The following is an 18,609-nucleotide window of genomic DNA, read 5'->3' on the forward strand; positions in this document are numbered from 1 at the left end:
TCTCTTTTCTCTCTTTTTTTTTAATATCGTTCGCTACGAGAGCGCAGGCAATTGGACGGACACAGTATGTAACATGGCAGATCGTGAACCGAATATGTCTGCAGGGATGGGCGATGCCGGCGTTATCCCGCATACCAAAATTTTTGAGATGTAATGGAGGAACTATGATGTGTCGTAAAAAAATCGTCGGTCTATCTTTTCGCAAAACGATCCGAAATAAAATGTGAACACGACATATGTCATTAAAGACTAACGTTTTTGTAATAAAAATAGAAGACAGTCAAATAGTTTGTTTTTATCCGAAATTTTATTATATTATCCGAGAAGCTGAAGAAATGCATTTATTAGTTTAATGCCTAATCGATATCTGCTCCGAAATTTTTTTAATTGATATTTGCAAGTCTAGTAATTTAGATTCATGTATCTTTGTTTCAAGTTGACGTAATCGAACAATTTTTTCTTTATTTTGAAAATTAAAATCTGAAAAACAATTATGTAATTTTTTTAAAATTATGTAAAAGTGCGAAAAAACCTTTGTTATAAACAATTTTTCAAAACGTATAATTGAAGATTTAAATTTAAGTAAAATATCTATATTAATTCTCAGCCGAAAGTCAAATACAGGGTCCGGCAAAATGATCTCCCACATTTTGCACCGCCACTTTCCCCGAACCACTGAAGAGAGGGGGAGCTTAGCGTAGTCAGTTGGTAGCTCGCGCCTTGCCATTTCAGTTGTCGTCATGAATTGGACGGGCGAGCATCGTGCCTTCGTTATCGAAACATTTATGAAAAGTAACGAATCTGTGATTACGACGCAAAGAACTTTTCGTACTCACTTCGCGCTTGGTAGACATGCTCCAGTTCCAGATCGCAAAACAATACTGTTGTGGGTTTCAAATTTTAGAACTACAGGTTCAGCTTTAAAAAGAAAATCAACTGAAAAAGAATATCGCTTCAAATTATTGCTCGAGTGATGGAAACTTTTAGAAATCAGCTTCGAATGTGTATCGAAAAAAAATGGTCGCCACTTGGACTCTGTAATTTTCAAAATCTCAATAAAAACAAATGGCATAGCATAAATTTTTAGTTAATAAAAATAAAATCTAAATAGCATTTACAGTGGCGTTTTTATTAAAGATTAAAATGTGGGAGATCATTTTGCCGGACCCTGTACAAACTAAATGTAGAGTGCGATCCATTTAACGCTGCACAAAAGTTTGTTGATCAATCAGAAGAAAGAATTTTACGAATGGATCATCCAAGAATGCTTCAAAGCATTTGCAGTGTGAAATGGATCGCACTCCATCCTAAATGTAGTTGAAAAAAATCCAGGTTTTCACTGAACGAATAACGATTAGATTAAATACGAAAAATGTCGACCTTCCATCTAACTCGCGAGGTTTTTTTTCGCAGCCAAACCGTCACGTATCAGTGGATACGTAAAAGACTCGGGCATCGTAAATGCTTCCTCAATATAAAAAATTTTATCTGTGGCAGGTATCAATTATCACGCTTCTCCTTGACGCTATGCGGCCGACACGTTTAGCTGGTCGTTTAACTCGTTCGCGGTTTAACGGCTTTCGCGACTGATTTCGTCCTCTTAGCTCCGTGATACGAACGGAAACTCGTAAAACCGGTCATATCGGCCATCGTAAAAGCCACGGTTGAACGTCGAGCCAGTCCGGAAGAGGATAATTACAGTCGCCGGTGGTCGTGCAAACGAGAGGAAAGAGTGGTCCCTATTTTCGTCCTTTGTCTTGTCCACGCATTCGACGGAGAACGATGGACAAACTGGTTGAAAAGGGCCAATTGGCTCATCCTCACTGTATCGAATAAATCTGGCTTTTCGCCACGACCCTGTCGCGGTTTTTATTCTTCGCTATGTAACCGTCATTCTTATATTTCCCGTCGACACGCACGACGCGTGTCGATAGATTTTTACGGAACATTTCATTCATCGTTTTTCTCTCCTTTTTTTCCTACCCCTTTTTCTATGGCAGGAAGTGTCGCGTTGGCAATTATAACTCCCAGACTCCGTCTTGAGTCTCTATTTTCAAGACGAAGCTCGCGTTACCATCATCCAGCGAATTTCTCTCCTCTTTCCTCAGTATATAATACTTAGGTTACATTTGGTATTTTATTTCTTTTTCGCTGTCACTCCCGCGTAAAATAGAAAACGACGCGTAGGAGTCGAGATGAAACGAGAAGAAAAATAAAAGTTAGCTGCGAATGGAGGAATGTTCCTCCGCAAGAGCGTGTCCCTCAAAACGGAAAAATTAATTACTTTCGTGACTAGCTCTGCCACATTTGTACGTACATTTATTATACAAATTATTTCGCAAAAATTATGACAGAAACTATATCGTTACTAATTTAAAATGTAATTTTAAGTTTCTCTTCTTATTTAATTTTGCTAATTCTAAACTAAGAGGTTGCTTTATTATGTCTCTTTGATCAAATATTTCAACGAAAGGAATTAAATATATATATATAAAATATAATATTTGTTTTGTTTTGTTCTACTTACATGAAGAAATTTCGGTATAATGTGATGTCATTATTATTGAAAATCCTAGGTTCATTGACAAAACGCTCTTTCTCTTAATATAATTTTATTGATAAATGGTATTCTAGTATATATATTTATATACATTTGTATTTTAAGCGTATTTCTAAATCTATTTAATATATATTATATATTTATAAGCGTAATTTAATATGTAATATATAGGATTTAAAATGTTCGCATTTTCTAGTAAAACGTTCTGACATTTTTTGCACAGAAAATGATGGCGGGGGTTGGTACTCAAAGGGTTGAAGTACACTTCTATCCTCGCTCGTATTTCTCTCTCTCTCTCTCTCTCTCTCTCTCTCTCTCTCTCTCTCTCCCTGTAATTAAATATTACACATTCTCGCGCATCATTTAAATTCAATCGTACGTGGAAGATAAAGAGGAGCTTACAATTAAAATGAACGCGGTACATTTTTATTGGGACGTGCAAATCTCCCCAAATGCTGGTTGAATTTCTAGCTGAATCCATCAAATGTGGATAACTGCTTGTGCATCTGATATTTCAAGCACTTTGTTAATCGAAATGTTTGATCTCTCGCTCCCTCGGGAGGGCAGGAGTACTTGTTTTTTGTGCTACACGATCGTTTTCCCATAGTGCTCTTGACGTGAACCTGCTGTTTTTTGCGCGTGTGAAACATACACTCCTGTGTGTGACGAATTCAATATGCCATCCATTTTGTCAGACTGTTAAACTCCGCGGATACCCCTGGTTTACAACGACGTATCGGATAACCTCCGCCTGTTTTCAGCGTCTTCGTGCTTGACGTTGCCGTAGGCGTTTCATTAACGAAGTCTCTCCTTCCCCCCCCCCCTCCTCCCCCGTCTCTGTCTTCGACGAATGTGGATGCTTGCTAATTAAGAACACAGCTTGACTGAAAGAAGCAATGTAATACGGTTCAATAACGCAATTAATGGTATGTCGTTCGAGTTGAATTCATTTCATCTACATTCTTCAAACACGAAATATAAGTTCTTCAAGACATTATGATGTGTCGCATCTTTAGGAAGGAACGTTAATTTCGAATTTAATGTGCCGTAAATCAAGATTGCTTTGTGACCAGACGGATATTTGTCAGGACTTTATGACAAGGCTTTACTTTTTAATCGCACTAGCATAGCGCAAGTTATTGCCATTTTATTACTTCATAATATTTGATAGAAATAGAATCTCTAAAAATATGAAATAATACAGTGTAACGATAATTAATAATGTATGTTTTTTTTTTAATTTATCGCGTCTCATGCATGGAAAAATGATTTTATTAAAAGTATCTAAAAATTTAGTTGGATGCAAATAAATAATTTTAGACTATCAAAATAATCATGTGGAACGCTTAAATTGATTACTAAAATGTAAAAATAGAAAAGAAGAAAGATTAATTAAGAGTGATAAAAGAATGCTAGATTAAATTAGTTTATTAAAGTTTAAATGCACAAACACATGAACTTTAAAATAAACTAGTTTAATTTGACATCCTTTTATTGTTCTTAATTAATCTTTCTTCTTTTTTATTTTTGCTTGATAAATTAGATCTAGAAAGCTGAGTTTAGCATGTGAAAACTTTTTGCAGAATTGTTATCAACGTTTAAACGTTTTACATAATTATTTTGAGGTTTAAACAAAATTATTTTTAAATCTTAGACATTTTAACAAAACTATTTCTTTCATGTATATGATAAATTAAAGAAAAGCATATTATGTTATCCAGCCGCAAACTAGCTTTTGTAAATCAGATTTTGGGAATATTTGAACAGGTTGACATTTATTCCTATCCGATATCGGATACGAATAAATCGATTTTCGATTTTTTTCACACGCGATATTATTATAGCTTACATGAGCTCGTAAAGAATCGAACGCAAACACGAACGTCAACGTGCTGCGTTTTCGTTATTTTTCCCATGTTATTTTTCCCGTTCGTTGAATCTAACGTAAACATATTTTTTTTTTTTACGTTTACGCAACCGGTGCTCACCAGCGAGCATTGTTCCTTAATTATTGTTGGTTCGAGCGCGTAGTTCTTGCTTGCGGCGATAAGTACGAAATTATGGTATCCCCAGGACGAAAGTTCTTGCTACTCGGACTCGCGTTGAGTGCCTGCGGCCGGAATTCGGTCAGCGTTGGTCGCATCGTGTCATTCTATGGCGGAATTTCTCAAACTGTGCTCCATGGAACACTGGAATCCTTGGAAGGAAAACGGTACCTTTTTATTTTATTTGGTGAATGACTTTTAGTTATATATGAGTCCCTTAAAAATGTTAGTAGCTTAAATTTTAAAAATAAAATATGAAAACAGATGTTTTTAATGAGGCTATTTTGTTAAAATTTTTGTGTGTTCGTATGTGAGAGAGGAAATTATTATTGCACAAGAATTTTTTTCTAAAACAACCAGTTTGACGTTTTTTTTTAGAATTATCTACAAGAAACGCAAGAAATTATGTCCGAGAGAATAAGAACGGACTTGTATGAATGTCGACGTTCAAGATTTCCTTCCAGGATTTCCTATTAGTTATAAACTAGAATCGCCGCGTCGAATATATTCCGCTATTTATTCTTATTGCCGGTCTCTCAATTCGCCGATCCCTCGGTTCGTCTTTCTCATAAATTCCATGACGGCCGGGAAACTGAATGTTATTTGTATGAATATCGCGTCTGCGGGGGACATCGTACAAGGGATTTTTCCTCATAAAAAAAATACCATCGGAACGAAGTAATTTCAGGAAAATGCTCATCGGTGCGTAAACATAAAAATTACGAAATCAATGGAAGGCGGTCTTATAAAAAATTTGTTAGGATCTACAACGAAATCTTCTTCTTAAAAGCAAATATTGAGAAAGCACTAATTCTATGCAGTATAAACATTTCATATTTAATTGTTTATACACTGTTATATTCATAATGTTTAACTATATTTATAATTTGAGTTATTTTTAATCACTACTCTTACTCAATGGTTGTTGTGTCGTTAATTACTTAAGTAAAATAATGAAATTAAATAATTTAAACAATTTAATCCAAGAAAATGTATTAAATTGAACTCAAATTTAATTTATTATTTATTAAGTGCATACATTAATGTAGTAATAATATGTTTATTTTGAAATACAGAAAAGAATTGATTTATATATTTTATCACACATAAAAATAACATAATATTGTTTAACTGAAGAAATGATTATCATTATTCATTTGATATATAAAATGTGTACAAGAATGAGAGTCATTTTATTATATGTTTTGTATAAATGTTGTATGCTGTAAATGCCAATTAGAAGCTGTTATTAGAGCGAATTATTAAGTGCGGTTTATGTTTCTAAAATATGAACATTATTGTGCCGACAAAAGAGGGAGGAGAATATTGAATAGATATATAATAATATGGTTTGTAATTTCCGAGATGCATGGCGATATTCACGAATATGCCGAGAATTTCCGATAGGAAAGTATTGCTCGTAAATTCTGACTGGACGTAAATTCTACCACTTATTCTTGACTTCGTATCTTTCTCCCTTCATTCAGAATTTCGTTCAACTTTCCTCGTTTTGAGAGACTGAAGAAAGAGAACGTCAACGAACATTTATGTGTATGTGATTATTCCCTTTTGGAAATAATGTTTATCATACAACACGAAATTGCATATATATATGCATTTTCTGCGTCTCTAGATTTTTTTTATTGATTTTTTATTGTAACCATATTGTATTATTAGCACTTCTTTATTCTTTTTGGTATTTTTCACGATTAATTAATACACAAATACGATGTAGATTATTTCTCTTTATCTTTGATCAATAGAAAAAGATATGCTGACCAAGCTGTAAACTTTCAAAGGTATAGCGGATTCTGTTTTGTATATATAACGATAAAATAATTACATGAAGAATGTACGGAATCGAAAGAAGAGGAACAGGACGATCATGCAGAATTCTTGTTCAAGACTTCCCTCAGGATTTGCGCGTTCGCAAACTTCGGTCGCCGACTTGACGCTCGACTATTTATTCCCGCTGCTTTACGACTCGCTTCTTCCACTTCGTTATTCGCCCACCTTATCGGGCGGCTCTTTCCCACCCCCATGCGGAAGATTCGCACTCTGCAGAATGATTATTTATCCAAACGCTCCCTTCTTCGGCGATTTTGCACGGCTTTATAAACGCGAGGAACGGTAGGAGTAAAATCCAGACGTTATCTCCATTTTTCTCTTCTCTTCATTCTCTCCCTCTTTTTGCAAGTATCGATTTTAATTTCAGCAGAGTACACGCCGTCGCGACGCCGCGTAAGAATCTTGTGAGTATTCTTGTAAAGTTTGCGAGAACGAGATTGTCGATATATATTCGACGGATTCGTGAATAACACCCAGCTCGTTCCTGCCTTGAATACGTTCCGCCTCGATTCCAACGCCAAAGTCAAAAGTCGAGAGTTTTATTCTGCCGCTGTTCTCCGTATACGCGTGAAATTATCTGGATAACAGGCTCGCAAGCACGATTCAAATTTCTCCGGTATATTAACTGAATAATGATCATCGGATGTTTGGACTTTGAAACGGTGAAGGTATAATGATTACTCGTTCGCGGTTATGCATCCAATTTGTGGTTTTGCCACGTGTATGCATATGTATATGTTTCATATCATTTCGATGCGTGAATATTTAATCATTTTAGAGGACAATACACAGTTACGTTAACTTTATTATAAAATTGTGAAATTCAATGTGATATCGTTGATCCTTCTGACAAGCTTTTACCTCTCTCTTTTTCAGGAATCGATGAAAAGCATCGTTGCTGGACCACGAAGTCGAGATAAATATGTTCTAGATGATCAAATAACCGTTGGACGTAAGTAATGATTGTGTGAGTTTGAGCGGACTCTCTATATGATTTATGGCACGTACAAAGCTCAATGTGTAATTACATAACTCCGCATTAAATGTCATAAGCGTAATTACATTTTCCGATAGCTATGCATGAAAATCGAGCATAAATTCAAGCATAGATATTTAATCGGTACAATCTATGCGTTTTCATCGTAGCACACTAATTACGCTGGCACATTTTGAATTACGTTTACTGGCGACGTTTAATGGTACCAATCCCCACCAAATTTGTGATTTAGGATTGGCTACAAAGATAATACTTATGTAATTATAAACTTAATAAAATATAAAAATGTATAAGCCGTTGTGTCGATAAATCCAAATTGCAGAAATTATTAACTTTATTTAAAAAATTCAAAAATTTACAGCGTATTATTTAAATAAAAATTTTTAATAGAAAATATTTAAAAAACATGACATTATATATACATATAATATCTTTGCGAGTTAAATTAATATAGATATGATCAATGAGCCGGACATGAGACTGAAGTTAAGAATGTTTTCTATACAATATCAGTTAAAAGTCTATTAGTCTAAAACTATTAAATAATCAGCTAAAAATAGTTGATACCAGCCAATATCGTTCTAAAAAATTTTAATGATATTAACTCTGTGTTAATAAAAACCAATTGCAAGAAAACAAAACAATAAATAATTTTACTTATAATAATAAATTATATTAAATTTGTGCAACAAAAAGATCATATAAAAATATTTTGCTGTAGTTTTAAATCAATAACTTTTAAATGAGTAAATAAATCCAAATAAACTTTTGCACGAATATTTATTATTGTTTTATATATCTATAAAATTCGATTTAACTAATATTCCTTCTTCGTCAAATTTTGCAAATAAATATTATAAAACGAGATTTTATCAAAAAATCAAGTAAACAAAAAAATTAAATATTATAACTTTTAAACAAATAAGAGAAGCATGCTCAAATTTTACATAGATGTAGTAAGAAAAATCTGTAAAATTTTGTTAAATTCTTAATTTTTTGAAAACAGTTGCTAAATTACTAAATATCCTTCATTTTGGCAATGCCGCTCTATAAAATTGCGACAGCGATAGCGATGCGGCGTGTACGGGAAATCTTTGCATGCTGTGCGTGGAATATATTTGCGACACGTACAACGCAAGTTGCGGTTTAAACTTGCAAACGGACTCTAGATATATCGCGGACTACAAAGTCGTAGAAAATCTCCGCCAGGCGGGACCGAACGTGATATCCGAAGTCACTCACGAATTCATAGGATATTTTTTCCCCTCTCTCTCGATTCCTCACCTCGTGCGAGCGCCTTTTCCCTTGTTCCCCTCTCTCTGTTATCACGTTTATTTCTACCTTCTTTGTCAGCGCGATTTACTCGCAATCATGTGCGCCGATTTGGTAACACTTTCAAGAATTTTCCAACCATCTTCGTTCTCGTCATTATAAATTTTTGCGACAAGATGTTTTTCACGGTTTCATTTTCTCTGCGACTATTAGAAATTTTTTTTTTTTCGAAGATTATGCTGTCAATCATATTCTTTCAGACTATCTTTTGTTGTTCCCAATATTTTTCATGAATTTTCTTTGCTTCTTCTATATTTTAATATAATATAATATAGTACCTGATAATGAATGGAACTCGTTAGATTTTATTAAAAATTTTTCAATTCTTGATATGAGGATTGAAATATACATATAATCGAAATGAAAAAAAAAGACAGATGTAACATGTGAAAACCCAACTGATGTTTCCGTCCCTTTCATCGCTGTATTGCTTTCACGTTGTCGATTTATAACTTTATTCCACAAAATGTTCGATGTATAACACGCGTAAAAGCATGCTATGGAAATTGTGTAGCTTTCACGGAACGGTAACTTATACCGGTACGGATTTATCGTGCGTGTGTACCGCGAGTAACGCGAGTCAACAATGTAGGAAGTCTCGTAGAAATAACTCCGGGGAATAGACGGCCGTAAGCAATCGAAAGTATCCTACTCGATTTGGCTACGACTCCGCGGAATCTCTCGAGCGTAATAATGATGCCAGTATCTATCCCTTACTAGTAGTTACATCCGAGGAGATAATCGTCTTGGCGACCTAGTTTGCAACACATTCATCGTGTCACAGAGAGAGGGGGGGGGAAGAGAGAGAGAGAGAGAGAAATGTGCGCATGTATGTGCTAGAAATTGCACGTGTTTGCAGTTCGAGCGCAAGATGTTTGCGTTTTCGAGTCTTAATGACTACTTCATCGCAGCATTCCAACTTTAAAGTGTTTTGCTGAAAATTCTGAGGCAAAAATTTTTTATTTAGTCTTCGATTATAATAATGAAAATTTTGTATAGGCAAAATCAAACCGTGGTTTCGCACTATGTCTATAATTGTCGGATGAGAAGAATCATTTACAACCCTGCATTTATAATTTTTTGGTAAGATATCGATTTAACAATTTCGATCGTATAGAATATAGTTCAAGAAATTGTAATTAATTACAGCGCTATTTCTGAAAACTATAATAAATTACAAATCACATTAATTCGGAAACCGGGTGATACCAGCATTTCTCGCGTGTAATTATTATTTACTTTGAATCTCTCTCGAGAGAGATATGCAATGTAATTCTCGATCAATAACTCGGCTCTGTAGATTGGTAGGAGCGATATTACAGAACGAACGACTGCTTGCGAGCAGCTCTCGCATTTTTCGAATTACCAGGTTCATGAGAACTCGCACGATGAGCGCGACGACTAACGACAAGTTCGACCCGTCGAATTCCCTCTTCCATTGCGGTATGGAAAGATGCGCCGAGGCGACATTACGGCAGCAGCTGCCGCGTATCGTCGTTCTATGGCGACAACGACGACAACGACGACGACAACGACGACTACGATGGGTTTCGACTGCACTTCGGTGTCAAAGACGCAATAAACTCCCCGGCATTGCCGAGATGTTTAAGTGCCTCCGGAGTTCTACGAGCGTTTCCTGGAGAGCGGTAGTCTCGGTGACCCAGTTCAAATAAAAACATACTGGGTATACCACATAAAATGATCAGCGAACGTGACTTTTTCGCTGGGAAGCTCTTACGGGAGTACTATCTATTGACAGATTGAAATTTGTTATAGTTACTCGATCTCGACGTCTTCCTGTTTATTGATTGCGTTTTCCCAAGGTAAACATAAGAGACGATGGACATACCACCAGTTACTATAATTAAATTTCTATAAATGCGTCAGTTTGCTAAATTATTTGTGCTAGATTATATATATTTTATATTATTTGTTATCCCCTCTTGTGACAAGAGGGGATTTTTGATAAAATATTCATATATTTGTGTGATGGTAGGACACGTTGTATACGTTGAATGATGTGCATGAACATTAATCTGATCAAGTATTTTTTCCTGCGTATCTTTTTAGCCTTGTATTTCGTTTTGTTTTTATATCCCTCTCTTCTTTCATTTGATTCGGCCTTCGGTGGTTGTGAGGACTCTCTAAAGATCCAACAGTAGTTAGTTATATCACTCGGTTTGCATTCTACAAGCAATAAGAAGCACCCGTGACTAACGACACGTATATCTCACAGTAAAAACAAATTTAGGATAGACAATTACTGCCAGTAATTACTGCCATTTTATTCCTGGATATTAAGTTATTGTATTCATATTCCCATTCTAAGAAAAATGTTCTGATTAAATCAACAAAATACCATTCTCATTGGGCTTTTTTATTTAATCATTTTTTCTTAGCGCATAGATTTTTATTTTTAAGTATGATTACAGTCAGGGTTACCACAAAACTGGAAATCAAGTAAAAATCAGGAAAATCAGGGAAACATCATGGAAATTTGCAAAATTAAAACTTTGTGCTTTAATATACGTACATCTACGCAATTTTGGAATTATTATCAACTTAACAATTAAAAATGTAAGCGGTGTCAGCAACATTAATAGTAATTTACATTATTATGTTAAATTGATTTCTCAACAAAATATTTAACGGTTTCCAAAATCAGGACGAGAATACATAAAATTTCAAAATATTATTGAAAGTATCAGGGAAAATCATTTGTTTGGGAATCAGGGAAAGTAACGAAATTTTAGAATGAGGAATTTGTGACAACTCTGACAATATATAATTTCACAATCTCTATCGAAATATTCAAGCTTTTGGACTTACGTTCTTTCGTATCTTAAACACAGAAATGCACCTTACGTCCATGTATTTCGCATCTGCGCGCCGTGACTATGGCGGCGTTGAATCTCGCTCACCACCTTCGGTGTAGAGACGATGCTCTCTCGAAACGTGCGCCAGACTACATAGGAGGATTACGCGCGAGCATCTGCTGCCGCGTTCCCGGCTCGTATTACGTGCTTCCCTCCATTACGAGAGGCATTAATGCTCCCGATGGCACTCGTGTGTTTCCCGAACGGGGAAAAACAATAGGTAATTCCCAGGACACTTGTCCGCACGCCCGTGAGCGCGTTCTGATACCTATCCGTTGTCCCCCAGCTGGTCGAAAGCTGGTAGAAACATTAGAAACATTAGAAACAGAACGAATAAGATAAGACAACTTTACGATGAAAGTAGAGCGATGTAAGACGAGGAATATGGCACCGCTTCTTCATTGCCCTATAAAACTTAGTACACCTTTTGCTAGTACCAACAATTATAATCATAGAAGCGAGAAAATTCGGTTTGCGAGAAACGCATAGGCGTTTAGATAGGGGCAAATCTTCCTGAAGAGTAAATAACGGCTTCGATAGAATCGAATCTTCGCGCACGCCTCCGAGTCGTCCTCGTCGCCCTCGTCGTCGTCGTCGACGATGGCGTCTTTATCGGCGCCATTACGCTCGGTTTGCCGTTATCCAACTTTCCGAAATCAGAGAAAGCCCCGGCAACATCGCGAATATCCCGGTCCTGGTTTTCTCTTTCTCTCTTTCGTTCTCGGTCTTTCTCTCCCGGCCTTTTCGGTGTCACGATTATCTATAGATAGTTCCATTCGTTTCCGGCAATTCCGTTCCATTTTTAAATTTTTCTCACAGCTGTGTCAGTTTTACGAGAGATAAAAGGGGAGACGGTTTCCTTACGGCCGTTTTCTTGCGATCGATTTGCGAATCACTGCGGCTTTTGGTCATTTTGCGCGGTCCACTAGGCGGCAGATTTGACAATTCGTGTAACACTGTAGATTAGTCCATTCTGCGGCGAGAGGTAATGAGAGTGGGTAGTTCCGAACCGCACGGTGAACCTGAGTGCGCCAAATTTGGCCGTGTGGGTTGCAGTTCTCGTCAGCGTCATAAGCTACATCAACCGTTACGTTGCAACGTGTTAGTTCCTAATGGTTCTTGCCATTACCTGTCAGACATGGCACATTTTGATTTGGAAGAAATTACACTGGTAAGCGTAAAATTTTGAGTTTCTACATGGAAAGGACGGTTTTGCTGAAGTATCCAACAATTTGAGTGAGATAACACGTGCAACTAGATAAATCTGAAAATAATTTTGTTGGAGCATCAAAATAATTTTGTAGGACGCGCAAACTGGTTGCTAGAATCAAAACTTTTTGCAAAATTTCTCATCATGCTTGAAATTCCTGTGTAATTATTTGGATGGTACAACAAAATTATTTTTAGATTTGTATCTAGCTAAATTTTTAGATATATTAACAAAATTTTATTCTTTTCGTACAGTGAATTCTCAGTAGAAAAATATTTTTTTGAACATTTATTCGGTTATTATTTGGTTACTGTATTCTTATTATTAAGCGTAACAATATTGCATAGGAAATGGATAAGAACTTGCGGAGTTTTTATTTAGTGACTGAAGCAGTTTTTTTGGTAAAAATATGTGTAACATAAACACAGGCTCAATTATTATTTAATATTAATAGATTATTATTAGTTAAAATATTATGTAATTTATATATATTGTTCGTTTTTTTAAATTAATGAGTTTTTTAGTTAATGAGTTTAGATTTTGCACACCTTTTTTTATGAGCAATAATTACAGGCAAAATGTTACATCTTGATTAAAATCTTAATTAGTTTTATTTCTCAGTTACTAAACAAAAAATACAATGTCCAATAATTGTTCAAAAAATGCACAAAATTTCTTCAGAGACGTAACGAACAGTTAGAAAATACCATTAAAATATTGACATTCCGTTCATATAGCAAGTTATTGACTGAATTTTTTTTAACTTTCTCATAATTTGTGAAATCTCTAAAAAAATTACGCGTAGAAATCTTATTAAGCCGATTTATTTAGATTTTATTTAGTCATTTATTTTCGACAGAAAAATAATTTTTTTACAAGAATTGTATTTTTACATACTTATCTTTAACAATTCGAATTAAATAAAGCATCATCCGAAACGCGTGTGAGGATTAGCCTTTTTAGTCGAGGATTTTATTTTTCTCTTAGCATAATAGCAGGCGCTTATTCATTTACACGCATGACGAGTAATTAGCGCTTCATTATTCGTGGCTATGCCTTCGTTGCGTAGTTATCGCGCTGCATAATTAGATGCTTCTCTAAATACCATATCGTTGTGTTTCTCATATGCATGTAATGCACGCCACATATTCGTGATATCGCATTGAATGCAAGAAGATTCATCTAAATGAACCTTTGATTTATTGCGAATGCTTAATGAACTATGTCAAACTAAATTGCTCATGCGAAATGAATCGAATCTATATCGGAAATGATAATCATCTGTATACTATCTTCCTCGTAGGCTCAATTAAATCAATTAAATGATCATACTATCATATAATGATTTATTCAAACACATGATAACTCGATTTTAAAGCCTATTAAATATATATTCCGAGAAAAACTTCGTGTGAAAAGTTTTCTAAACGGTGACAGCTATTCCCCATTATCGGAGGATAATGCCGGCGATCCCCGTGACCGAGCATCGGATTCGCATTCAAATTTGGAGGGCCATTTTCGCGGGGATGAATGGTTTTCCGTGAAAGCCGCAAATCCCGTCTTCTTCGTGCGATCGTACGGAATCGACCGTAATAATTCGGTTACGCCTGCACCAGCACCAGCCGTAATCGCGGTGCACCGGCTGTGCGCCATCGCAAGTATGGTGATCGAAGCCCTCGAATTAATAACCAATTACTGCTAAGTTACATCGTCATGATTATGATTACGCTACGACGCGTCAACGCATATCGGTATACGCAGTATTCACTTATGTTCATTTAGTGTTTAGTCCATCGTTAATTCCACCGTAGCACCAATTTACCATCTAGACTGGTAGAGCGATGCCTTCCCAACGGCGTAAAATTAACGCCACTATCATCCGCTTGAGTTTCGCTGCGCAGCATCGATGCGTATGCGTGTTTAGCCGTCGATGCGTACATGCGAAAACAAACGTAAGCCTACGCCCGATCTAATTATATCGTCCGCGCAGTATGACTCGGCAACGCGATATTTGTATAGTTGAAGGGGTTTTAGTATTGTATTAATCATACATGGTGTTCTAATTCTCTCTTTACGATATTCTGAGCTTATTATGATGAACAATCACAATCAATGGCGATCATTTTGCATGGTAAGAACGTTTTTACTGAAGTATCCAGAAATTTAGCTAAATATAGATGTGAAAATAATTTTATTTAACCAACAAAATAACTGTATAAGGAATTCAAGCGTGAAGATCAATGAGTTTTGACATTCTAGCAACAAGCTTGAGTATGTCAAATAATTATTTTAATGATTTAACAACATTATTTATATATTTATATTATTTATATATAAATCTGTATTCGTATATGAAAAAGTCAGTTTTGCTGGAGTATCTAAAAATTTAGTTAGATATCTAAAAATAATTTTGAAAAATTTTTTGCGCACTGAAACTGCGCCGTAATATTGTTTGGCTAATCTTTATAAATTTTTGTTCAATTTTGATAGTTTTTAACAATTGTATTTATTTAAAAATAATATTAGTGTGGACCATATATATATATATATCGAAATATTTATGTAGGCTGCTTAAACTGGTTGAGAATGTCAAACTTTTTTGCAGCATTGTTTATTATACTTGAGATTCCTATGTAATTATTTTGATAGTTCAACAAGGTTATTTTTAGATCTGTATTTAGCAAAATTTTTAGACACTTCAGCAAAGCGTTCTTTCCGTGCGTCAATGGAAAGTTTTGAAGAGTTAACTCTGATGAAACTTATATTCAGATAAATGAAATATGAAGCATAATCATTAATGCTGTTACACGAACTTCTAGAAAATCTAGTTTATCGCCACTTGTATCTCTTTATTGTCAGCTATAAAACACGTAGTGTCGAGTATCAAATAATCTTTATATTATAGTTGGACAACATTTTCTCGGGTCTTATCTGTACTGGCAACTCTTACGATCGAAGATCTTTGTATCGACCATCACGTTTTCGCGTGACGAGAAAAGGGCAAAAAGAAACTACGAAAAACAGCCGGAGTCGATGGATGGCGACGTAGGACACAACGCGCGAACGACGCAGTTTCTTCGGCAAATTTATCGCCTTTTAAGAACGGTCGATTCAATTACGCTAGCATCTCCTTGTAACGGCATACCGTCCAGTTCGCCATTCCTCGTTCCTTCGCTCTGGCGCTGGTGACCGAACGAAAACAAAGATGTAAGCCGGTAATGTGGCGAGTACTGGCCGAGCTCGACGGTATAATGGCATTACCGGGGAATTACAAGATGAACAGAGATTATCTCTTTTCATGAGCACCATTCTGCCGAGTTCTACCCTTTTCCTTTCGTTCTTGCCCAGCTTTTGTGTCATCCCGTTCAACTTTCCTCTCTCTTTCACTTCTTTCTCTTCCTTCTTTTTCTCCACTCTATCTTTTTTCGCATCTTTGCTTCTTTACTTCGTTTTCATACCAACCGTGACCAGCTGGTTCCACTAGCACCAATCTCCATCCTCGACATTCTTCTCAATTGTTCTTCTCTTCGTCTTCGCCAGGAATGACTTCTCTTTTCCTTCATCAGGCGTTATCCACGTTTCTCTCTCGTATATGTTATAAATGAGGTGCGATATTCGTTATGGTAAAGATTATTTTGACAATAATCTACCGTCATAGACATTGCGTGAAAGATTCCCACTTCTGATATCTTCGCGCCACTCTTATAATTTCACTTTTCTCGTGAGAAGCTTTTTTTTTTATCTCTTCTCGTGGCTTCATCGAGTCCTCCGTGGTCGTTAAAGCTGACAGCACAATTCGAGTAATAACGTAAGAAAGATCGGACAATTTTTATTCCCGTGGTCGACAAGTCGCTGGTAGCGAAGTGAAGCCACAACGTGGCGCCGCAGCCGGATAAATTTATGGCAGTCACCCTGCACTACTCGCGGCGAGTAACACCCGCATTTCAAGGAGATAAATTATGCCACCGCCTTCATGGTTACGCCGGAGGTATGATCGTTTGCGTAATCGAAAGGATTATTCTCCTTCAACAACCGCTCGCGTCAATTTCGAAAATTTGTGATCTCTGTTTTCATGCCATTCTATTCTCGCTCGCGATTCTATTCTCACACTTTGATGCCAATAACAGAATTCTCGGAGTTGAATAAATAATATAAGTTGGTTAAAAGGAATATAACTTTTACTTTTTCCTGGAATAAAAATCGTGGGATCATCATACCGTCGTTTATCTTGCCGTCCGTCTTATATACTCGGCAGCACATTCTTATCGTTCGCTATTTTTACCGCCAAAAATATATACCTATAATCGACAACGGCCATTTTTCCGGCGGCCAAATTTTGGCTCGCTGAAGGGATAATATTTATCCCTTATCTTGTTCCGAAAGAATTTGGGTGATGAGAAAGTGAGCGCATGGTCTACCGCGCATTGATAGAATCCATGGGGTGGCTATGGGGTCATGGTTTTTCCTTGGAATCTCTCTTTTTAAAATATTATAGCAAAATATTATACATATTTTTAATATTTCCGAAATGTTATCACAATTTTGATATTCCAAAAATATTTTTTAATTTAAGAAATTTGTGGATACAAAAAACATACATTCTATATTATTCTTCTTTTGTGTTAGTATAATTTAAAAAATTTTATTATTTAATAATTTATTTAATAATTAATTATTTAAATAATACTTTTTCCATGTAATAATTTAAACAATAATTTAATACCCACCTTTTTATATTTGACCTTAAAAAAAGGTTTGCTTGCGGCGCGCCAATGGCTGTTTCTTGACAAATTTTTGAATTCGCCAATGCTACCATGGATCATATTTTTTTCACGTTGACGAATTGCGATTTTTGTGTTTAATCTACAAAGTTGTACAATCGATTTGTACGAGAGACAAAATTTTAACGCAATAAACATGATAGCTGCGATATTAAGCGTCTCTATAGTGGCGCGGATCGTAAAGCGCGATAAAAACGTCTCTTGTTCCCATTTTTTCCTCTACGAGTTTTTTTTTATTGCATCGTCGTCCGCCGCGCAGCACCGATTTTTATCGTCACCGGCGTATCACTGGCCTGACAATCCGTTCCGCGCTGCGCCAACTTAAGCCAATGGCAACGAGCGTGCGTTGTGCGTATCCGCGCGTACGGATAATTATTTGTGGCACGATTGCCAATTAAACATTGTTCCGGCGCCGGGTATGGCCCGCCTCACCACCCAACCCATCTATCTCTCTGTTCGCCGAGCCTTTCTCCTCTGGCTCGTGTACTGGGGTGGTATGGCTGCGACAGACGACAGCCGCAACGTGCGTCGCCGAACAAACTGTGTTCATTCACCCTCCTCCCTTCCTTCCCTTCCGCTCAACCCCCTGACCTCTTTTACTCCATTCCTCTCTCTTGCCCTCTCCTCACCTTCTCTCCATCTCTCTCTCTCTCTCTTTCTTCGGACATCCCGTCCAACCAACCACTCGGTACTCGCGTTAACTTCATGCTGCAGACTCACGAACCGCTGTCGGTGCAACTGCACGTCACTTTTCCTTCCCCCTCCTCGCATTTGATTTAAAGTCCGAGTTGGATTGTTGGTCGACACCACGTTCTTTCGTCACCAGCAGAAAATGCATGGACGAAGTGAAAACGATGGGATTTGTTGTTCTCGCGATCTGCGCGAAGAATTTTTGAAGAATGCGTGTCTCATAAATTTCACAGTAATGGCACGAGGTCGAGAGAGCTCTTGGTATTTTCG

The 18,609-nt window shown here is 36.4% G+C and overlaps 1 protein-coding gene across 8 annotated transcripts in view; it reads left to right on the forward strand.

Annotated features, from left to right (window-relative positions):
* The window catches only part of LOC105145981 (uncharacterized), a 282,127-nt gene that overhangs the window by 84,408 nt on the left and 179,110 nt on the right, over window positions 1-18,609 (forward strand). For all 8 annotated transcript variants that reach the window (XM_087409511.1, XM_087409501.1, XM_087409521.1 and 5 more), the window contains one exon: window positions 7,330-7,405. In XM_087409511.1, coding sequence (XP_087265637.1) covers window positions 7,330-7,405 — 76 coding nt within the window. The remainder of the gene's footprint in view (window positions 1-7,329; window positions 7,406-18,609) is intronic.

The sequence above is a fragment of the Acromyrmex echinatior genome, chromosome 1 (assembly GCF_024713525.1).
Source record: "Acromyrmex echinatior isolate Ae372 chromosome 1, ASM2471352v2, whole genome shotgun sequence".
NCBI classification, from domain to species: Eukaryota; Metazoa; Arthropoda; class Insecta; order Hymenoptera; family Formicidae; genus Acromyrmex; species Acromyrmex echinatior.